The 24,707-nt window shown below is 33.3% G+C and overlaps 1 protein-coding gene across 1 annotated transcript; it reads left to right on the top strand.

Annotated features, from left to right (window-relative positions):
• Nucleotides 1-22,426: 22,426 nt before the first annotated feature.
• On the top strand, nucleotides 22,427-24,280 carry LOC107887259 (uncharacterized). Its single transcript, XM_016811449.2, has 2 exons — nucleotides 22,427-22,875; nucleotides 22,977-24,280. Exons 1-2 carry the CDS (start codon nucleotides 22,430-22,432, stop codon nucleotides 24,265-24,267), a joined length of 1,737 nt encoding a protein of 578 aa, XP_016666938.2. The 5' UTR covers nucleotides 22,427-22,429; the 3' UTR covers nucleotides 24,268-24,280.
• Nucleotides 24,281-24,707: the final 427 nt, after the last annotated feature.

Below are 24,707 nucleotides of genomic sequence, written 5' to 3'. Positions count from 1 at the left end.
TACGGTTCGATAGGTCCACTTGCCTTCATGGTGATAATAGTTAGTTTCAAGAATGATTCATTATAAATATTTAAAACCTGTCACGAATATCACGTATCACCTTCAGTCTGCACTTTTTGCTGCCTATCACCTTTGGCACGCAAAGCTTGATTGTGCAATCCTTACCTATTGCGAGCTCCTTCTCTTTCCCTAAACTGTCTGCCCTATTCGTGAAATGTGCCATGCATTGCCTTCTTAATCTCTTTTGCCTCGCAAACTTATGGGTTCACTAATACAAGTCTGCCAAACTTTGGGGCCTGTTATCAATAAAGGAGGACATGCTCATTCTACACTCCTATGATGAAAGAATTGATGGCCCACTGGTCTTCTAGGTTCTTCATATTCAAAGTTTCCATATGAAACCGTTTCACTTTGCCTTGAAGAGACTCGCCTTCTCTCTATTTTATGGACATCAACCCCATAGGCGTGCTCATGATCGTCATGTGAACACTGAATCTTCCTAGAAAAATTTGTCCTAACTGGGAAAAACTTTAGGGTGAGCCCTAAGGAAGGGATAAGTACCAATCTTTCGCACTTCCTTTAAGTATCACGCAAAAGACCTTGCACTTCACAAAGTCCAACATTCCCAATACATTCATATAATTATTATACTGCATCAGGTGAGCTTGTGGGTCTCTTCTCCTTTTGAACAAGTACTTCAAGACCTTGAAATCACGTGGCAAGTTCACTACTACTATCTCTAGGGTCAACGGATTGTTAGAACAAAAAAGTCAGTCCATATCTAGAGACTTAATATGCAACGCCGCCAAGTCCTACCGTAACTCATCCATATCGTTCTTCCATTCCTTCACATGCAAGCCTAGACCTTCTTCCTGCATATTCACATTATCATGGAAATCAGAATTGTCAGACTGTACCTTTTTTCTAAGCTCTTCATTACGCTTTAGTAACTCCTGCTGGAAAGTTTTTTGTTGCTCAACCCGCACATTCTGTGCAACCATTTGCTTCTGAAGAGCAAGAAACTACTATGGTGACACTTGTTAGTCAGAAGGAAGTGGTAGCCTGTAATTGGAAGATAGGTTCAAGTCCAAAGGACTTGAGACTCCTGGATAAGTTGCATTACCGAGGTTTTTTGGTCAACTGGTAAACCAACTAGCAAATAGGTCTACTTCACTGGGCAGGCAACCAGAACCTGAGGCTTCAGTCTGCCTGGACGAAAGATTGAATGAGGGAATTCTCATTTGAGTGAGTCATTATAACTTTTGCGAGAAAAATTTTTTTGATTGGAAGAAATTTGTTGGTCAGAAGTATGTCTACGCTCACCGCACCAATTACTGAGTGTTTTTCTATTGTGTCTCATTGAATGGGACAATCGAATATTTATACACATGGTTATTGTTCATGAAATTGAGATTATCAGTAGACTCTATGAAGGCTGGACACGTGTAATATTCTGGTTTGCTTGCTAGACTTCATGGCCCCCTACATGCAAACTCATTGGTTATATGCGCACAAGGACCATGACCTCTCCTTGCTAGGCCCTTTGTGAGCCCTACTTAGCATATACGAACTGGGATTGTGAACTCTTCATGTGAGGACTTCCTCGTATGTGTGAACTGGGACTGCGAACTCTCTTTGCTGACCCCCCACTATAAGGCTTGCATGCATCCATCTGGTAGGGCCCAACCGTGTCCCGAGTAGGTGACCCAAACCTTATCTGGTTTTCAGGTTGGTGATCATAAATACATAACAATCTTCATTACCTATTTTCTTATTAAAAAAACCCTTTCTTGAACAAAATTTAAAAATTTGAACTTTTAAAAGATCTCAAACATCAAAATATAAATGTCAATAATTATAAATCATTAACAATTTTTACAAATACTCACACTAACACTAAAACCTGCAATGAAAGCATACATCAAATGAGAAAAAACTTCATCATCATCATCATAACGTTTGGATGACTTCAAGAATTCTACGTAGCATCCTTCATAATAAATGGAATTGTGATAAAGGATGAATGGGCTACAACAATTGAGCTTTAGTTTTCTCATAATTCATGTTTTCAAAACTTCTGAAGACTTCTACTACATCATTCTTAGATATAAACAACTTGTAAAGGCTTCTCATAACTCCAATAATTAGAGGAGCACACTCATGCCATGAAAATATATATGCTAGTTTTATGCCTACAAAAGAACAACGCAAAACTTCTTTTTCTTCTTCAGATGATTCATTATTGCAAGAGAAAGGAAAGAGATGAGGGGAATTAATTTTTTTTCTTAAGTAGGTTAAAGGAAAAAGATGGGGGAATGATAATCAATGGAAAAAACCCTAAACTTTTTTCATAAAATATTATTACTTTCCTTTTCATAAACCATTGAAAAATGATAACTAATTGAGAAGGTGGGAATAATTAATTTTAAGATAAATTTGATAGAAATTTCTTTTCTTAAATAAAACCCTTTAAATTAACTAAAATAATTTTTAGATGAGAGAATTTCGAACTCTAAACTTTTTTCATTAATCGTTACGAAAGAAATTTCTTTAAATTAGAATTTCAAACCTTAAAAGTTATAAAAATGAATTTACTAACCTTAAATTTAATTATGTACAAATTTTGGAAATAAAGTTTCGATAGTTATCTTTTTTATTTTCCATTTTAAGAAAATTTTATGGGTAATTTTTTGTACATTGATGGTGAAAATTTTTAACTCCACAAGTATGGTTAAGATTTTTTCGTATGTTCTTTTTTTTTTAATTTTTTAAAAACAAATTTAGGATACATAACAAAATCTTTAATGTAATTAAAATTTTACACCACTATTGTATTAAATAACTATTTTTTGTTGTAAATACTTTAAATGGATATCTACAACCCCTTTAAACATATTAAAGTAATGAGATAAAACTCTTTACTTCATTTATAATCAAGAGATCATTAAATGGAGTAATTAATAAAACTTAATTCATTGAATGTAATACATTTACTAATTGAATGTAAAGGAGCTTAAAAATAACACCTTGTAATTGAAAATTAAACAATGAAAATTCTCCCGTATTTTTCATCCACTTTTTACTGATTATTATTGTTTTATTAAATTTTCTATAACACGTTATCAGCATGAGCTTCTACGAGTTCATAGTGAAGTTTACGTCATTTCGACTTTATATAATTTACCCATATAACTCTCATTAAATTATATACAGTATACGTATTTTCATAATTTTTTTATTTTAATTTCTAGATGAAATATTTTCTTTGGGTAACATTTGCACATTTATTTTCACAACTAAAATCTAATAATGATAATTATATATACATGTTTTTTTTATTAAAAAAATTCAATTAATGTAATTTGTGTTAAGTTATTATTATGGCTATTCCTCTCAGTGCCAATATTTGACATACATGTTATTATTTAGCAAATTTGGTATAAATAATTGAATTATTTTACAATTGAGAATGCTTATTATTTTACTAATATTTTTTTTATTTTGATTCAAGTGATTATAATGTCAAATCTTGCCAAACTTGAATTTGCGACCTTAGACATCTCAAGCAAGAATTATTTATCATGGGTGTTAGATACTGAAATTCACTTAGATGTTAAAGGTCTAGGAAACACTATATTAGCAGATAAAGAAACATCTAATCAAGACAAGGCAAAAGAAATGATTTTCATCCGTCATCATCTACATGAAGGATTAAAAGTGGAAAATCTCACTGTGAAAGACCCTCTTAAGTTGTGGAAAATTTTGAAAGAACGATTTAACCATTAGAAAACGGTGATACTTCCTAAAGCTTGTTATGATTGGATGCACTTACTATTGCAAGATTTTAAGACTGTAAATGAATACAATTCAAAACTTTTCAAAATTAGTTCTCAACTAAAATTATGTGGAGAAAACATAACTGATGAGGACTTTTTAGAGAAAACATTTTCAACCTTTCATGCCACTAATGTGCTCCTGCAGCAGCAATACCGTGAAAAAGGTTTTAAAAGGTATTCTGAATTGATTTCATGCCTTTTGGTGGCTGAACAAAATAATGAGTTGTTGATGAAAAATCATGGAATTTGTCTCACTGGTTCTGCACCATTCCCTGAAGTGAATGTAACAGTACACAATAATTATGAAAACAGAAAATATAGAGGTCACGGTCGTGGTCGCGGGTGTAGTAGGGGACGTGGTCGAGGACATATTAGTAATCGTTATCATGGTGATCATAACAATGATACTTCTAACCACCAGAAAAAGAATAAAAATGAAAGACAAGAAAGAATTCCTCAAAATAATCCTTCAAAAATTGTTGATAATATATGCTACCGATGTGGTATGAAGGGGCATTGGTCACGTACCTGTCGTACGTCTGAGCATTTAGTGAAACTTTATCAAGAATCCATTAAAAAGAAGGGAAAGCATATGGAGACAAATTTTATATCCTAAAATGATGAAATGGAGGCAAAAGATGAAGATATTCACTATAATACTAAAATTAACCATGCCTATGAGGGTGATAAATTTAATGGCCTTAATAATATAACCAACTAGATGTGGCAAATTTCTTTAAGAATCATTAGAAAAATTGATGTTATTTTGACATTTTTACGTTTTTTTAAGTATGTTTTCTTTTCTTGCATAAAGAGTAATTTATATATTCAATAAATTTTTTCAATGTTTCTCATATTATATTTTGTTTGTTTTTATGAAGAATATGAATATTCAACAAATTTTCAATGGACCTAAAATCAATGGAGACATTTGTCTTGCAAATAGTCCTACAACACATATGATACTCAAAGATAAAAAATATTTTTCTCATTTGACAATGAATAATGCCCATGTTAATACAATATCGGGTAGTTCAAAACTTATTGAAGGCTCTGGAAGAGCTATTATATTATTACCTAAAGGTATAAAATTTGTCTGTTTTATATTCCACTAAGTTTTAAAGATATTTGTCTTAATAGATATCACATTGAGACTATGAATGAGAAAAATATTAAATACCTATATATTACAAATGTCAGATATGGAAAGAAATATGTTTTGGAAAGGCTACCTGCTTTTTCATCAAGTTTATATTATACACATATTAGTGCAATTGAGTCACATGTTACTACAAACCAGAAGTTTGTAGAACCACCTACTTTTATTATTTGGCATGACTGGTTAGGCCATCCCGGATCTATTATGATGCGAAAAATCATCAAGAATTCAATTGGACACCCATTAAAGAACCAAAAGATTCTTAAATTCAAGAATTTATCTTATGCCGCTTGTTCTCAAGGAAATTTGATTATTAGACCATCACTAGCTAAAGTTGGGATTGAATCTCCCGCATTTCTAGAATGTATTCAAGGTGATATATGTGAGCCTATTCATCCACCATGTGGACCATTCAGATATTTTATGGTATTAATAGATGTATATAGTAGGTGGTCATATGTGTGTTTATTATCGACTCGCAACCTGGCGTTTGCGAGACTACTTGCTCAAATATTTTGATTAAGAGTACAATTTCTAGGTAATGCAATCAAAACTATTCATCTTGATAATGCTGGTGATTTTGCATCCCAAGTTTTTAATGATTATTGATGTCAATTGGGATAAAAGTTGAACACCTTGTAGCTCATGTTCACACACAAAACAATTTAGCTGAATCGTTTATCAAAAACCTCCAACTAATAGCTCGACCATTGCTTATGAGAATAAAACTCCCTGTTACAGCTTGGGGATATGCTATTTTGCATGCAGCAGCACTTGTGCGCTTAAGGCCAACAAGTTATAATAAGTACTCCCTATTACAATTGGCTTTTGATCAAGAGCCAAATATTTCCCATATTAGAATTTGGATGTGCAGTATATGTTCTAATTGCTCCACCACAACACACAAAGATGGGTCCTTAAAGGAGGTTGGGAATATATGTTGGTGTTGAATATCTTTCTATAATTAAATATGTTGAACCATTAACTAGAGATTTATTTACTGCAAAATTTATTGATTGTCAGTTTGATGAAACAACATTCCCAACATTAAGGGAAGAGAAAATACAACTGGTAAAAGAAATTATATGGAATGAATTATCATTATCTCAATTAGATCCTCACATCAGTCAATGTGAAGAAGAAGTTCAAAGGATCATACATTTGCAAAACATTGTCAGTCAACTACCAGATTCATTTACTAACCTAAAGAGAATTACAAAACCTTACATACCAGTTGAAAATGCTCCAATATGGATTGATATCCCAATAGGGCAAATTGTTAGTGCAAAAGAAAGTAATACACGCCTAAAGCATGGAAGGCCAATCAGTTCCAAAGATAAAAATCCTCGTAAAAGGACAAGAGCAATTATTCAAGATGATAATATTGTGGAGGCAAGTGCCCAAGGAGAGGCCAAAGATATAACTAATCAAAAAACCCTAGAAGAGGTCCAATACCTGAAAATGGTGATAACAAAGAAATCTCAATAAGTTCTGTTACTTCAGGGAAAATATGGAACCGAAAAAATATAATTACCGACAACAATTTTGCTTATAATGTTGCTATTGAAATAGCAAAAGAAAATGAGGATCCTGAGCCTAAATCTATTGAGGAATGTAGAAATAGAAAAGATTGGCAAAAATGGAAAGACGCAATTTAAGCAGAATTAAATTTACTTTCTAAACAAAGGGTTTTGGACCTATAGTCCAAACATCTAAATATATAAAGCCGGTAGGATATAAATGAATATTTGTGTGAAAACAAAATGATAAATATGAATTCGTAACATATAAAGCACGGCTTGTAGCAAAAGGATTTTCACAAAGGCCCGGCATTGATTATGAAGAGACATATTCTCATGTGGTGGATGCAATCACGTTTAGATATCTTATTAGTCTGGCAGTACGTGAAAAAATTGACATGTGTCTAATGGATGTTGTTACAGCCTATTTGAATAGTACACTTGATAGTGAAATTTATGTGAAAATCCCAAAAGGATTTAAAATCCCTAAAGGATACAGAGTTTCCCAGGAAAATTGCTCAACCAGATTAAAGAACAGTTTATATGGATTAAAACAATCTGGACGCATGTGGTACAATCGTCTTAGTAAATATTTGTTAAAAGAAGGTTATAAAAGCTACCTAATCTACCCATGTGTTTTTATAAAAATGTCAGAATCAAACTTTGTGATAATTTCTATTTATGTTGATGATCTAAATATTATTGGAACTCCTAAAGAGCTTCAAAATGCAGTAAATTATTTAAAGAAAGAATTTGAGATGAAAGATCTTGGAAAAATAAAGTTTTGTCTTGGCCTGCAGATCGACCATTTAAATTATAGAATTCATGTCCATCAATCAACTTATAAGAAAAAGATCTTAAAGAAATTTTATATGGATAAAGCACATCCATTGAGTACCCCGACGGTTGTACGATCATTAGATGTGAATAAAGATCAATTTTGTCCTTGAGAGAATGATGAAGAGTTTCTTGATCCTGAAGTACCATATCTAAGTGCCATAGGAGCATTGATGTATCTTGCAAACAACACAAGACCTGATATAGCTTTTGCTGTAAACTTGTTAGTAAGATTTAGTTCTTCTCCAACACGTAGACATTGGAATGGAATTAAAAATGTATTTAAATATCTCAGAGGGACCATTGATATGGGGTTATTTTATTCAAATGATTTAAAATCCTTATTAGTTGGTTATGTTGATGCTGGATATTTATCGAATCTACATAAAGGTCAGTCTCAAATGGGATATTTATTTACATGTGGAGGTACTGCCATATCATGGCATTTGAGAAAGCAGACATTAGTTGTTGCCTTTTCAAATCATGTTAAAACAATTGAAATGCATGAGGTAAGCTGAGAGTGTGTTTGGCTAAGGTTATTAACCCAACATATCCAGAAGATATGTAATTTGCCTTTATAGGAAAATATGTCAACTATCTTATACGAAGATAATGCAGCATGTATAGCTCAATTAAAGGGTGGTTATATCAACGGTAACAGAACGAAACATATTTCACCAAAATTATTCTTCACTCATGATCTTGGGAAAAAGGTGGCATAAAAGTTCAACAAATTCGTTCTAATGATAATTTAATAGATTTTTTTACCAAGGAATTGCCAACTTTGGAATGTGTCAACTCAAAGATATAATGTAATGTTGTCACTAGGTGGAGTCTAAAACACATTGTACTCTTTTCCTTTAACCAATATTTGGTCCTACTGGATTTTCTTGGTAAAGGTTTTAACGAGGCAACTTGTAATAAGAGATTGTGTACTCTTTTTCCTTCATTAGGTTTTTTATCCCACAAGGTTTTTCTAAATAAAGGTTTTAATGACTCACATTTTTATTTAAAATACATCCAAGGGGGAGTGTTGTAAATACCTTAAATGGATGTCTATAACCCCTTTAAACATATTAAAGTAATGAAATAAAACTCTTTGCTTCATTTCTAATCAATAGATCATTAAATGGAGTAATTAAGAAAACTTAATTCATTGAGTGTAATACATTTACTAATTGAATGTAAAGGAGCCTATAAATAGCACCTTGTAAGTGAAAATTAAACAATGAAATTCTCTCGTATTTTTCATCCACTTTTTACTTATTATTATTTTTTTATTAATTTTTATATAACTTTTTTTATTTTAGTTTTTTTTTAAATTGTAAGATTTTATTCCATTCCCAGCTTTGCTTTTGTACAAATCTAAATAAAGTTAATATTTAATGCACTATTTCCACACAAGTTTAATATACCATGTAATAGTCTGATTTTCAGTGGTTTCGAAAACAGTGGTTTGAGATCACCAAATCCGACGAGTAAGCTCGTAATTTTATTATTTAGGATTTACGAATCAAATGTGATTTTAGAAAGATTTCTGAATTAGTAAATTGGGCTTTATAAGGATTTATTAGGTTAAGTGGTTTGGAAAATGAGGTATCGAGACCTCGATTTTATAAACCGAGTTGTACATATTTTTATAAATATTTACAGAGTATTATTAAGATAGTATTAAAGTTTCGCTAGGAAATTTTAACGTTTTGATAGTTAATTAATTACAAAGAACTAAATTGAAAAAGGTGCAAAACTTGCTAATTAAAGAAATAATCATTAAATAGCCTAAATGGTAAACAACGGAGGACTAAAAAGGCAATTAGACACACATGGGAAGGCTCAGGAGGCATAAGCAGAAAAAAAACAATGAAATTAGGTGATTAGGGGGTAAAATTGGAAAATGAAATAAAATTAAAATAGCTAAAAATGGTATTTAAAAGTTTTTAGGCAATTCTTCATCAATCTTCAGCCTAAAAACACCATTAAAGAACCTTTAAGAAGCTGGTTTTCTATTTTAGCTCCATGTAAATTTAATTCTTTCATTTTTCTTGTAATTCTTGTGTTTTTAAGACTTCTATAATTAGGTCCAACTAACTATTTCATTTATTTTTTATTTTATTGGTACTTTTGAAAGTTACCATCGATGAATAATGAATGTTTTTGATGAATTAACATGGATATAGAGCTTTAATTTTGTTGTATGATGATTTTATAAAGTGAATTTGATAGATATTTGATTTTAGGACTAAATTGTGAAGAATTAAAGAATTAGGGTTTGCTATTAAATTTTTATATATCAAGGGCTGTAAGATAGCCTAGAATACTTAGATAAATTGTCAATTTAGAACAATTTTCTCAATTGATAGACTAATTAGTAAGGGACTAAATTGTAAAAATTGTAAAAGTTGGGGTACTTGTGTAATATCATAAATTAAGGGGTATTAATTGTGAAGTGAATTGAAAATAAAATATATGCTAATGAATGGATAATTTTATATTTTAGATCAAGAGCCAGTAGACAATCGTGAAAAAGGGAAACTAGTAGAATAGTCCCTAAACTACTACAAATCTTATAATTTAACCCAGGTAAGTTTGTATGGTTAAAATTTAATGTTTATATATTAAATTGGTGAATGATATTATGTATTTATTCATACCTATTATTGAAAATAAAATTATTGTTAAAATTATGAAATTGAATTAAATACTCAAAACAAGTAGAACGCGGGATTGAGTACAATCGTTCTGTGGCAAAAGATAGCAAAGGAAGAATTGACGGCAAATTACCTAAGTAAACCAAAGTTTAGCATTTTTTGCGAACTTTCGTGTTTACTTTCTGCTTAGCTCTCACAAGCTTCTATTTAACTCATATGAGTTCCCATTCAACCCTTATGGGTTTCCATTCAGCCATTCTGAGCTTTTGTTTAAGCCTTATGGGTTTCCGTTCAACTCTTATGAGCTTCTGTTCAACCCTTACGGGTTTCTGTTTAGCACTTATATGCTTCCATTTAGCCTTTGGGCTTCTGAAAATGATGTACTCATATCCGGTTCTTCGATTCAATAAGATTTGGTAAATGATTTATGTGTTTAAAATTGAAAGATTTATCGTTTAATATTGATATTGATTTGAAAGAAGTGTGTTCATCGAGTTATGTTGTGATTTACAAGGAGAGTTCATGAATAATTTACTATTTAATTTATTATATGAAGTTCGGTAAGATTTATGTTTAACCTATTGAACTTACTAAGCTCCATTAAGCTTACTTGTATTGTTTAATGTTCTTGTAGATTAACGTAAGGTCGAGAGATTGGATCAACACATCAAACCACACTATCCAACTCACTCCGATAGTTTTTGTAATGTATATTATGGTTTATATGGCATGTATAGGGTTGATTTGGAAATTAAATAATTTGAGATGTGGTTGTGAGTGATATATGCTTGTATGTATGTAATTAGTAGAAGATTTTGATAAATCAATGAGATGGATTAAATAAGTAAGTTTAAGTATTTGAGTATTTGTGATGTTATGTCATGCTTAAAACATGATTTTGGCTTGTGTTGATTACTTTTTGGGGATGTATTGATATATTAAAATGTTGTGTATGGGTTGACATCAAAATGGGAAAGAAAAGTGGTCGTGAAATGGCCTATTTTCGTCCACACGGGAAGAGAAATGGACGTGTTCTTAGCCTCAGATATATCATTTACCAGTTTAGGGAAGAGATATTTGTATTTGATCTAAAAAGTCTGGTAATGCTCTGTAACCCTGTTTCGGCAACGGATAAGGGTTAAGGGTGTTACATTTAGTGCTATCAGAGCCACGGTTTAGCCGATTCTCAGATTGAACATAGTGTGTAACTTGTTTAGAAATACATGCCATATAAATCTATGATAGTGTGATGCGTATGATCCAATCTAACCATTTTTTTCTTATAGATTGTAAAGATGTCAGAAAAATCTGAACGTACTGAGACTGATGAAGTCAATAGAAGAGCATAGACATTTGAACATGGGACAAGTAGTAATGTCCCAATTCCTCCGGCTCAAGAACAAGAACTTAAAAACATGTTCTTTGTGTTTATGAATCAATTGTTTAGTGAATTCATGCAAGAGAGAAATTTGGCTCAACAACCTCCTCCCCCTACTGTACCGTCTGTAGAGCCTCCAGTTGCATCTCCAGGGATTGAATCCAGTAAACGTACTCCAATAGAAAAACTCAAAAAGTGTGGGGCCGAAGAATTTCAGGGTAAGTCAGATGATGACCCAGTCAAAGCTGAATATCGGCTTCAAAATACAATAAGAGTTTTTGAAGAAATGGCTTGTTTCTCCGATAATTATCTGAGATATGTTGTTTCTTTACTGAAAGAGGAAACATATAATTGGTGGTTGACTGTAATGGTTGTTGTGCCAAAAGAGAAAATCTCTTGGGAATTCTTTTAAATTGAATTTAAAAAGAAATATGTCTACAAGAGGTATCTAGACAAGAAAAAGAGGGAATTTCTTGACCTGTGCCAAGGAAACAGATCGGTATCCTAGTATGATAGGGAATTTGTATACCTTAGTAAATATGCCCGGGAAATTGTGCCAACTGAATAAGAAAGGCGCATTCAATTAGAAAAAAGGTTGAATGATAAAATTCGAATGATGATTGGGGGCACTAAAATACGAGAATTTGTCATTCTGTCAGATTATGCACAGAAGATGGAAGAGGTGTACAACAGAAAAATGTAGCGAGGTAGACGGAATAAGGAGCCGTACAAAAGAATTTTCTCCAAATCATTTTCAGCATTACTCGTGAAAAAGTATAGAGATGACTCCAGTTGAACCACCTCAATGCCTGAATGATCAAATAAAAATAAGATGACTCAACCTGATTATGGGGTATCTACTAGACCCGTTGTTGGTTTGGGAAGTGTACAAAATGCTCCTAAGCCTAAATGCAAGTATTGTAGGAAATACCATCCTAGTGAGTGCAGAAGTAAAGTGGGGGCTTGTTACAAATGTGGAGCAACTGATCATTTTATTCAAAATTGCCCTTAATTGCAAAAAGTAGAGGAAGAGCAAAAAGAAAAACAAGTAGCTAATTTCCAGAGAAGTAGACGTTCAGGCAAAAATAGTGCCATTGGAACTGCTCGTTCGGGTATGAAAGATACTGCTGCTCGGTCAGAAACTGGAGCACCTGCACGTACTTATGCCATCCGAGCAAAAGAAGAAGCTATAGCTCCAGATATGATTGCTAGTACATTCTATCTCTTTGATGTTACTGTATATGTATTGATTGACCATAGGTCCACTCATTCTTATAGTTGTATTGCATTAGTAGCATAAAAGAAATTGTCTGTTGAATCTACTGATTATGATATTCAAGTTACAAATCTACTGATTGTGATAGTTAATTTAGTGTGTCGTAATTATCCACTGAAAGTAAAAGGCTATTAATTCTCTACTGATTTGATGTTGCTACCCTTTTGAGAATTTGATGTTATTCTGGGATTGGTTATCTTTGCATGATGCTGTGGTAAATTATAAATAGAAACGAATTGATTTGAAATGTTAGACAGGAGAAATGATTTCAATTGAGTCTGAGAAATTGTTAGAATTATTTCAGCTTTTTCTGCTCAGAGATTGATGTAAAAAGGTAATGAGGCATTTTTAGCCTACAGTCTTGATACTCAGGATTCTGAATTGAAACTAGAATAGTTACCAATTGTTAATGAATTTGCTGATGTATTTCCCAAAGAATTACCGGGTCTACCACTTGATCGTGAAGTTGAGTTTGTAATTGATGTGATACCTGGAACGGTTTCGATATCAATAAAACCATATCGTATGGCACCAGCTAAATTAAAGGAATTAAAGGCACAGTTGCAAGAGTTATTAGATCGGGGGTTTATCAGACCGAGCATGTCTCCTTGGGGTGCACTTGTTTTATTTATGAAAAAGAAATACAATTCTTTGAGACGGTGTATAGACTACAGACAATTGAACAAGGTTACAATTAAAAGTAAATATCCTTTGCCACATATCGACGACTTGTTTGATCAACTGAAATATGCTATAGTGTTTTGGGAGATAGACCTTAGATTCGGGTATTATCAATTAAAGGTTAAAGAGTGTGATGTGCCAAAGACTTCTTTCAGAACTTGATACGGTCATTTTGAGTTTCTGGTAATGTCATTTGGCTTGACTAATGCCCCTGCTGCTTTCATAGATTTAATGAATCAGATTTTTCAACCTTATTTGGATAGATTTGTAGTTGTGTTTATCGATGATATATTGATTTATTCCAAAACAGAATCTAAGCATGGGCAACACTTGAGGATTGTGCTATAGACTTTGAGAGAAAAGTAGTTGTACTCAAAGTTTAGCAAATGTGAATTTTGGCTTCATGAGGTTAGATTTCTAGGTTACATCGTATCAACCGGTGGAATCCGAGTTGATCCGAGCAAAGTAACTGTAGTGGTGAATTGGAAAACTTCGAGGAATGTTTCAGAAGTGCGAAGTTTTCTAGGTCTAACAGGTTATTACTGACGTTTTGTTAAGAACTTTTCAATGATTACTTCTCCATTAACCCGATTATTACAGAAAAATGTTGAATTTGTTTGGTCCAACGAGTGTCAGCAAAGCTTTGATCAGTTGAAGAAAATGTTGACAGAAGCTCCGGTCTTGACTCTGCTAGAATCGAGTGTACTATATGTTGTTTATAGTGATGCATCTCTAAATGGATTGGGTTGTGTACTGATGCAATTAGGAAAAGTAGTGGCCTATGCTTCTTAACAGTTAAAACCGCACGAGAAGAATTATCCTACACATGATCTTGAGTTGGTTGCAATCGTATTTGCTTTAAAGATCTGGAGACATTATTTATACGGCGAGAAATGTTATGTGCTTACGGATCACAAATGTTTGAAGTATTTGATGACTCAAAAACAGCTAAATTTGAGACAAAGATGGTGGCTAGAATTACTAAAAGATTATGATTTGGTTATTGACTACCATCCGGGAAAGGCTAATGTAGTTGTAGATGCACTTAGTCGAAAGTCGTCATTGTTTGCACTTCAAACGTTGAACGCTCATTTATCTCTTAATGAAGATGGTTCTGTATTTGTAGAGTTAAGAACGAAACCTTTGTTCCTTCAACGAATTCGAGAATTACAAGATGAGGATTCAAAATTGGTGTTGAAACCCCAGATTGTTCAAAACAATGTAAGTTCAGATTATAGCATTGATGATAGTGGTATGCTATGTTATCGCAATAGAATTTGTGTTCCAAATAATCTGGATTTGAAAAATTTCTGAAGCTCAAAGTAACATGTATTCTATTCATTCGGGTAGTACGAAAATGTATTGTGATTTGAAATGGTTGTATTGGTGGACGGGAATGAAACGGGAAATTTGTGAATTTGTAGAAAAGTGTTTGATCTGTCAACAAGTGAAAGTAGAACATCAAGTACCAACGGGTTTATTACAACCTATCATGATACTGAATGGAAGTGGGAGCATGTCACAATGGATTTTGTATCTGGTCTACCTGTGACTCCGAGAAAGAAAGATTCGATTTGGGTGATTGTTGACAGATTGACTAAGTCGGGACATTAAGAAAGATTCGATTTGGGTGATTGTTGACAGATTGACTAAGTTGGGACATTTTATCCCAGTCAGAACAAACTTTTCACTTGAGAAGTTAGCAGAATTGTATATAGCGAAGATTGTGAAGTTACATGGGATCCCAACATCCATTATTTTAGATCGAGATCTGAGGTTTACATCGAGATTTTGAAGTAAATTTCAAGAGGCTTTGGGTACAAAGCTAAATTTTAGCACAACGTTTCATCCTCAAACTCAAATTTAGAGGTAGCTGGGAAAGGTATTTACCGTTGGCTGAATTTGCATATAATAACAGTTATCAATCCAGCATAAAATGGCACCATTTGAAGCTCTTTATGGGAGGAAATGTAAAACACCATTGTATTGGTTTGAATTGAGTGAATCCAAACTAGTAGGGGTCGACTTGATCCGAGAGACTGAAGATAAAGTTCAGATTATTCGGGACAGTTTGAAAACTGCTTCTGATAGTCAGAAATCGTATGCAAATTTGAAAAGAAGAGATATAGAATTTACAGTTGGTGATTGGGTATTTTTAAAAGTCTCTTCGTGGAAGAAAGTGTTATGGTTCGGTAGGAAAGGAAAATTAAGCCCAAGATTTATAGAACCATATGAAATTTTTGAAAGAATTGGTCCTGTGGCTTATCGATTAGCTGCACCTCCGGAACTTGAGAAAATTCATAATGTGTTTCACGTATCGATGTTGAGGCGGTACAAATTTGATCCTTCACACGTGATTCCTCATAGCGAGGTTGAGCTGCGACTAGATATGACATATTCAGAAGAACCGGTAAGAATTTTGGGTCGAGAGGTTAAAGAATTCCAAAATAAACAAGTATCATTAGTAAAAGTATCATGGCATCATCATGGTTCGGAGAAGGCTACTTGGGAAACTAAAGAATTGATGAGATCACAATATCCGTACTTATTCTCAGGTAACAAATTTCGAGGACAAAATTTTCTAAAGAGGGAGAGTTGTAATAGCCCGATTTTTAGTGGTATCAGAAACAGTGGTTCGAGACCACCAAATTTGACGAGTAAGCTCATAAATTTTATTATTTAGTGTTTACGAGTCAAATGTGATTTTAGAAAGATTTCTGAATTAGTAAATTGGGCTTTAAAAGGATTTATTAGGTTAAGTGGTTTGGAAAACAAGGTATCGAGACCTAAATTTTATAAATCGAGCTGTAAATATTTTTATAAATATTTACAGAGTGTTATTAAGATAGTATTAAAGTTTCGTTAGGAAATTTTAATGTTTTGATAGTTAATTAATTAAAAAGGACTAAACTGAAAAAGGTACAAAACTTGCTAATTAAAGAAATAATCATTAAATAGCCTAAATGGTAAATAAAGGAGGAGTAAAAAGGCAATTAGTCACACATGGTAAATAAGCACAAAAAAACAATGAAATTAGGTGATTAAGGGGTAAAATTGGAAAATAAAATAAAATTAAAATAGCTAAAAATGAGATTTAAAAGTTTATAGGCAATTCTTCATCAATCTTCAGCCTAAAGCCACCATTGAAGAACCCTTAAGAAGCTGGTTTTCTATTTTAGCTCCATGTAAGTTTAATTCTTTCTTTTTTTTTGTAATTCTTGTGTTTTTAAGACTTTTATAATTAGGTCCAACTAACTATTTCATTAATTTTTTTATTTTATTGGTAATTTTGAAAGTTACCATTGATGAATACTGAATGTTTTTGATGAATTAACATGGATATAGAGCTTTAATTTTGTTGAATGATGATTTTATAAAGTGAATTTGATAGATATTAATTTTAGGACTAAATTGTGAAGAATTAAAGAATTAGGGTTTTCTATTAAAATTTTTTGTATCAAGGTCTGTAAGATAGTCTAAAATACTTACATAAATTGTCAATTCAAAAAAATTTTCTCAATTGATAAACTAATTAATAAGGGACTAAATTGTAAAAATTGTAAAAGTTATGGTAATTATGTAATTTCATAAATTAAAGGGTATTAATTGTGAAGTGAATTGAAACTGAAATATATGCTAATGAATGGATAATTTTATATTTTAAATCAAGAGTCAGTAGACAATCATGAAAAAGGGATATTAGCAGAATAATCCCTAAACTACTACAAATCTTATAATTTAAACCAGGTAAGTTCGTATGGTTAAAATTTAATGTTTATATATTAAATTGATCATTGATATTATGTATTTATTCATACCTATTATTGAAAATAAAATTATTGTTAAAATTACGAAATTGAATTAAATACTCAAAATAAGTGGAATGCGGGATTAAGTACAATCGTTCTGTGGCGAAAGATAGAAAATGAAGAATTGACGGAAAATTACCTAAGTAAACCGAAGTTCAGTATTTGTTACGAACTTTCGTGTTTACTTTCCGTTTAGCTCTCATGAACTTCTATTTAACTCATATGAGTTCTCATTCAACCTTTATAGGTTTCCATTCAACTCTTCTCAGCTTTTGTTTAAGTCTTATGGGTCTCCGTTCAACTCTTATGAGCTTCTGTTCAACCCTTAAGGGTTTCTGTTTAACACTTATGTGCTTCTGTTTAGCCTTCGGGCTTCTGGAAACGGTGTACTCATATTCGTAAGCCATTCTTCGATTCGATAAGATTTGGTAAATGATTTATGTGTTTAAAATTGAAAGATTTATCGTTTAATATTGATATTGATTTGAAAGAAGTGTGTTCATCGAATTATGTTGTGATTTACAAGGAGAGTTCATGAATAATTTACTATTTAATTTATTATATTAAGTTCGGTAAGATTTATGTTTAACCTATCGAACTTACTAAGCTTCATTAAGCTTACTTGTATTGTTTAATGTTCTTGTAGATTAACATGAGGTCGGGAGTGTAACACCCCTTACCCGTGCCCCAGACCGAGATAGGATACGAGGTATTACCAAACACATACACAGTCATTCATGCAAAAATCAGGCTATAAAAGTTTTTCTTTAAAACAACCTCATTCATACATACACAAATTGTCCCTACTATGGGCCTACGAGGCCCCAAAACAGCCATCGAGAAGGATTGGGACTAAATTGGGAACTTCAAAAAGGCTTGGGAAAAATTTCATGCTTTAAGCCTCACATGCCCGTGTAGAGGCAAGGCAAACGCTCGTGTACCTTACCCGTATGGATTTATTTTTCATTTCGAACCTATAGGGGTTTTCACACTGCCTGGCAAACGCCCGAGTCCCTGGCCCGTGTCCATCACATGGCTTAGACACGCCTGTGTCATCGCCTGAGTCCAAAAACCTTAACATTCTGTTTATGACGTTAGCATCCAATTCGAGGCACATGGCCAAGGCACACGCCCATAGCCAGAGGCCGTGTCCTTCACACGGCTGAGACGCACGACCATGTCTTTGCCCATGTATTTACTATCATGCATTCTAACCTGAAATTTAAGGTGCAAAGGACACACGGTCGGACAACATGCCCATGGGGGTTGACCGTGTGTCATACACAGCCTAGACACATGTCCGTGTGTCTACCTGTGTGGACCATTTGGAGTCTATTTTCCAAGCCATTGGTCACCCTCTAACATCCATGCACACTTGTAAGCTTCAAAGGTATTTTACATAGCCTAAATATACTCTTAAACCACCTTGGCATAGGCTATTGCATGTTAACCTCATCTCATTGATTTAGCACATGCAAGGTTATCCTTTTCGTATTAAGGATTATCATATCACATTGCGCATTTTGCACTTAGACCATATTATAACCACATACCATTTTATGCCATAACCACTCTCGAGTTATTTGGCCTCATTTCATGTATCCATCCATGATAAACCACATCAACACATCACATGAAACATTTAAGCATTAGCATGCAAAATAAGTAGGGCTACAACCCACATTAATAATGGTCATATCTCATAGCCATATACAAAATAAATTTTAATAATGGCCATATCTCATAGCCATATACAAAATAAATTAACATAACATATAACAAAATGACACATATACCAAAATGAATATAACAAAATGAAGGTTTTTATATACCAAAGTGAGACAAGTTGATTGTGTAGACAATGCTCCAACCGCCTTCCAATCTTCATGAGTCCATAAGCTCTATAAGACAGGTAAATGAAAGGGAGTAAGCATTAACATGCTTAGTAAGTTGGGATAACAGAAAAGTAAACTTACCGGTTAATTAACATACAACCACATTAGCTATACATTCTATCAAGCATAGATTATTTTCCCTAACAGGTGTACTCAATCGTTAAGTTAGTCCCAAAGTGATACAAGATAATAATCATCTTAGATGAGCTCATCAATTCAAGTATTTCCATTCTTTTTTCTCATTTTAACCCCGTTGAATTTTTTGGAATCTCGATGGATATCCCATTTATTGTCAAATCATGCAAGTGATCATTTCAAGTACGCACTCCCGCAAAACTCGCTCTTACAGTGGGATTACCAGTCCAGGCTAAATCCCCCGTAATATAAACTCATAAAGAAAATGTCGGGATTACCAGTCCAGGCTAAATCCCCTGCAATGACAATTACTCTCATGAGCTCGAATTTGAATTATCAGTCTAGGCTAAATGCAGATCCTAATTCGGATTACCTATCCGGGCTAAATCCATAATGGACACATATTCTTCGGGAGGCTAGATCACCTTAGGAACACCCGTCCGGGCTAGATCCTTTTACCGTCAATTCATTTTCGAGAAATCCATCAGATATCCTTTTTATTCAACTGGGACATTTTATCATCTTTTTATTAATACAACATTTTTCATAAATTATTTCACAATGAATAAGACAATTATATTACAATTAATAGCATACATTTTAATGTATTTTAAAGTGTACATTCAAGTTATACGAACTTACCTAGTAATCGTTTCGGATTCGTATTTCAGTTACTCTAAAACCATTTTCCTTCCACTGTCGACCTCCGGGATTGGTCTCTTAGGGTCCATATAAGCAAAATTAAATTTTTAATACATTACATTATTCATTTTTGGCCTAAAACTCAACCTAAGGCAAAATGACCATTTTGCCCCTAACCTTTCACACTTTTTTACAACTTAGTCCTAAGACTCGTATAATGAAATGCATGTAATTTCTTGGATACCCAAACCTAGCCAAATGTTTTCATACTTATAGCAGCCCATATTTTCCTTCATTTCACATTCTTCTACCCATTTTTACAACCTTTACAAAATGGTCCTTTTAGCCATTTCCATGAAAACTACTTAGTAAAAGTTGTTTACCACTCTTCAAACTCTCATATTCCTCTATAAATAATCAAAACACAAGCATCTCATGCATGGGTAAATTTTTAAACACGAATCCTAGCTTGAAATATGGGTAGAAATAGAGAGAGCACGATACGAGGATTTCAAAATACAAAGAACAGTAAAACGAGGCTAGGGAGCACTTACTATTGAGCTTGGAAATGTTGAAAACCCTAGCTATGGAGAACATACAAATTTCGGCAGCTATGGGGAAGAAGATGGCTGATTTTAGCTTTCATTTTCCCTTTTTATTAATTTTATTACCAAAAGACCAAAATGCCCCTCTTTACCAAACTTTCAAATTTTTCCATGCATGCCCATTTTTGTCCAAAAACTTAGAAATTGAGAAAATTTCTATTTAAGACCTCCTAACTAATATTCCAAATCAATTTCATACAAATTGCTTCTAGAACCCAAGTTTTGCAATTTATTCAATTTGGTCCTTAATTTCCAATTGGACACCTTATACTTAGAATTTCTTCATGAAACTTTAACGCATGCTTATTTTCATATCCTAGGCATCATAATAATCATAAAACAAATATTTTAACATCATATTTGTGGTCTCGAAACCAATATTCTGACTAGGCCAAATTTTGGGATGTTATAGGGAGATTGGATCAACACATCAAACCACACTATCCAACTCACTCCGGTAGTTTTTGCAATGTATATTATGGTTTATATGGCATCTATAGGGTTGATTTGGAAATTAAATAGTTTTAGACATGGCTGTGAGTGATATATGCTTGTATGTATGTAATTAGTAATAGATTTTGATAAATAAATGAGATGGATTAAATAAGTAAGTTTAAGTATTTGAGTATTTGTGATGTTATGTCATGCTTAAAACATGATTTTGGCTTGTGTTGATTGCTTGTTTGGGATGTATTGATATATTAAAATGTTGTGTATAGGTTGACATCAAAATGGGTGAGAAAAGTGGCCATGAAATGGCCTATTTTCATCCACACAGGTAGAGACACGGGCGTGTCTCAGCCGTGTTTGAAACACGACCTAACACATGGCGTGAGTTCCCGCCGTGTGTCCCCTACATCTTTAAAATTGAGAAACAAAATGTCCAGGTTTTTGCACACGGTCTAGCACATGGGCGTGTGGTTTGGCTATGTGACCCGTGCACCTTAATTCTACAAGTTAGTATGTTCACATGGCCTAGCACACTGGCGTGTGGCTTGGCCGTGTGACCCAAGTTAGAGAGTTACACGAGCTGGGACACGATTGTGTGCCTCACATCAAAGGCCCACACGGCCTAAGACACATGCCATCACTGACAATGGATAAGGGTTAAGGGTGTTACATACCATCACTGAATAATAATATGACATTTCATCGTTAAATAAAATAAAAAAATAATTGAAGACTTATAAATAAACACGAATAACTTTATCTAAACATTATTAAATAATTAATTATAAATAAATACTAACACTCTAAATCGAAGACCTTAAACCTTATACACGAGACTCTAAATCTTAATCCCTTAAATTCAAGATCTTAAATTTGAGAGTTATTAATATTTATTTATAATAATTATATTTAATATTTAATTATATTTAAATAAAATTATTAGTATTTATTTATATATTTTATATTTTTATTTAATTTACTGATAATGTATTATATTATTTATTGATGGTGAACACTTACGTCAAACAGTTTTGCGTAGATATTAACAATCTTTTCTATTTTCCATGTTAATGTCAAGTAAAGTTGAAATTTGTAACTCAAATTAAAAGTGTTCAAACGGTTAATCGAATATTTTTAATCATTTAACAATTAACTGAATTAAAAAAATTTAAAATAAAATTAACCGAACCGAAATATTTCGGTTAATTCGGTCGGTTAACCGAATTAACCGAAATTTATATGTTTTTATTTTTTTAATTAAAATAAGTATAAAACATATAAAAATATATATTCATTTAACTGAATTAACCAAATTAAAACTACATATAATTTGTATTATTAATTATTAAATTTGGTTAATTCAATTAATTTGATTAATTACCCGATTTCGAATTGAATTATCCAATAACCAAAATTTAAAAAAATTATTAACCGACTTCCAACCGAATTAAAATAATTAACAAACTAATTAACTAAATTAAATTAATTCAATTGATTAATTCAATCTTTACCGAAATTTACTCAAACCCACCATTCATGAAAGGTTAGCGTATAGCACATGCTTCGCATTTGTGCTTTCGAGTCTCTTCCCATGGCGTCGCCATGTGACCTGTTGCCTTTGGGTCTCAGTCCACGCCTACAAAAAGGAAAAGCCCACCCGGCCTGCATGTACCCAGTTACTCTATGCCACGTCTCATACACTTTCTATCTATCTATTTTATTTTCAGATGAAACCAGAAGAGGTTTTCCCGCGCTTTCCCTCCTAGAAGACGGAGGAAGCCAGCAAAAAATGGAGGCATGGGTTCCGTTGTTCGACATTTTCATGAATAGCCCTACACCTGAAATCGAAGCATCTCTTTGGCTGCAACAATGTTTCAATGCGACAACATTATCATCTTCAACAACAACTCCAATCACCGCAAGCTCTTTCCTTTCTTTGCTTACCAAACCCTGCAATCTCTTTGTCGATGACTCATCTTTTTCTTCACCTCTCACACCAAAAAGGTAAACCCATAAACTTAAGGCAGGAAAGAAACTTTCTTTGTTTTTTTCTTTTCAGATTTAGTGACTGATGAGTTTGATATATTTTTTTTATTTTGCTTAAGGATAATGTTTATAGAGACTCTACCAGGTATGGTTCAGTCAAGGGTACTTTCATTTCTTGCTTTGGAGAATGAGAGGTTTAATGGGAAGGAATTATCTAAGCTCGCACGCAGTTTGTTGACTGAAAGTCAAGGGCTTGATTTTTGGGTCAAGAAAGCAGCACGGGATCTGCTCGACAGAGTGTCTGAACCAAATCATGTTAATAAGTGGATTTCTGGTTTTAGTCTGGAATCTGGCGAAGAAGTAGTCGGCCAAGAGTTTGAGTCCTTACCGGATTGGCTCAAGGACGTGGCTGCTGGTAATGATCCACTTCTCTATTGGCTTCCTTTATCTGCAGCTGATTGTGGTCCTCGTTTTTATGATGATAGCTTGGAAAATGATGAGAGTTTGTTCAGTCAAGTTGAGGAAAATGGAGAAAATGGTTTGAAAGAAGTTGGGGACGAAATTGAGATGGATCGGGTTCTGAATGTGCCTTTAGAACCTGAAATTGAAAATATGGCTGCTAGTTTGAGAGACAGGGTTATAAACTTAGAATCTAGTTTCAAAGCTGTAGCATTAGCAAATGAAATTCGTGAACTTTGCTTGGATAAAGGAATGGATCCTTTTCAAGTTCTGTGTCTGATTGAGCCTTGGAAAGCCGAGGATGAGGCTGCTTCGGTGCTAATTTCTCATCTTTCAAGTGGGGATGAAGATGAGCTTGCTTGGCCAAGTCAGGTTCTCTGCTCAATTGTGCTTCCTAAGTTCTTGGTTCTAGAAGAGCCAGCCTCACGTCTGCTACTGACTTCAACGATTGAGTACTGCAAGCTCCATCAGAGGGCTGCGGTGCACGCATTATTGTTTCCACTTGTACTACGAAAGGAAGGTATCAATAACCCCATCTGTGATGTGATTACTAGGATTCTGAGGGAATGCCTGCACCTGGTTCATGTTTCTGCCTTCTGCCAGACACTTCTTTGCGGAGTTGAGGAGGAGAGGAGATTCATTTTACTCCCATGTCATGAATACCATGTCTCGAAGGAATTGGTATGGACGGATTCATTGTTTAACCTCTTACACAACATTTTAAATCATAATGTTCATTTAACTCAGGAGTCAGCTGATCGTCTTGTGTACCATGTTAGGAACATAGCCGAAAGATTTTCCAAATCTTTGAAATTTGGAAACTTCGTGTTATGTCTGGTCACTAAATGTTCTTCACAACTTAATTCACATAAGAACGTACTGACTGAAGCGGTTGAGTCCACGAATACTCTTGTTACGAAATCCATTTTATTAAGAATAGCTAGCTTATAATTATTGTGTTTAATCTCTCTTTTTAATGTTTATTCTAGCTGAAATTTGAAATATTGATCGATACAAGCTGAACTTTTCTAATAGTATGTATAGATATAATTATTAGTTCATGAACTTTCTTTATAATTTGTAGTATATATCTTAATGGCTTGTTTGGCGTACTGATACATCTATCATTATTAAACTGCAATGGTGCTGACATCTAGAAAACTGCTTGAAATGAGAAAAACCAAAGAATGAAGCATTGGTTTATGTTTTCTTCTTCTAATGGAATTATAAAACCAGAATCTTCTTTTCTTGCAGGAGAAAAAGAAAGTAATAGCATGTTCTAATGTAGGAAACATAGTAACAAAACACAAAATATAAACCACTTTTGAGCAGTACAGTGTAAGCCCAGGTATTTGATAGTTTTAGACATGGAGATTATGATGCCTATTAGC

Source organism: Gossypium hirsutum, chromosome A06 (assembly GCF_007990345.1).
Source record: "Gossypium hirsutum isolate 1008001.06 chromosome A06, Gossypium_hirsutum_v2.1, whole genome shotgun sequence".
Classification (NCBI taxonomy): Eukaryota; Viridiplantae; Streptophyta; class Magnoliopsida; order Malvales; family Malvaceae; genus Gossypium; species Gossypium hirsutum.
Note: the sequence above shows the minus strand (reverse complement) of the source record. Positions and strands in the feature narration are given on the sequence as shown.

Bases quoted from the DNA above. Each gene is read 5' to 3' on its own strand.
- LOC107887259 (XM_016811449.2), top strand. From the start codon at position 22,430: ATGCTTCGCATTTGTGCTTTCGAGTCTCTTCCCATGGCGTCGCCATGT. The intron at 22,876-22,976 runs GTAAACCCATAA...ATTTTGCTTAAG, and splicing joins TCACCTCTCACACCAAAAAG to GATAATGTTTATAGAGACTC.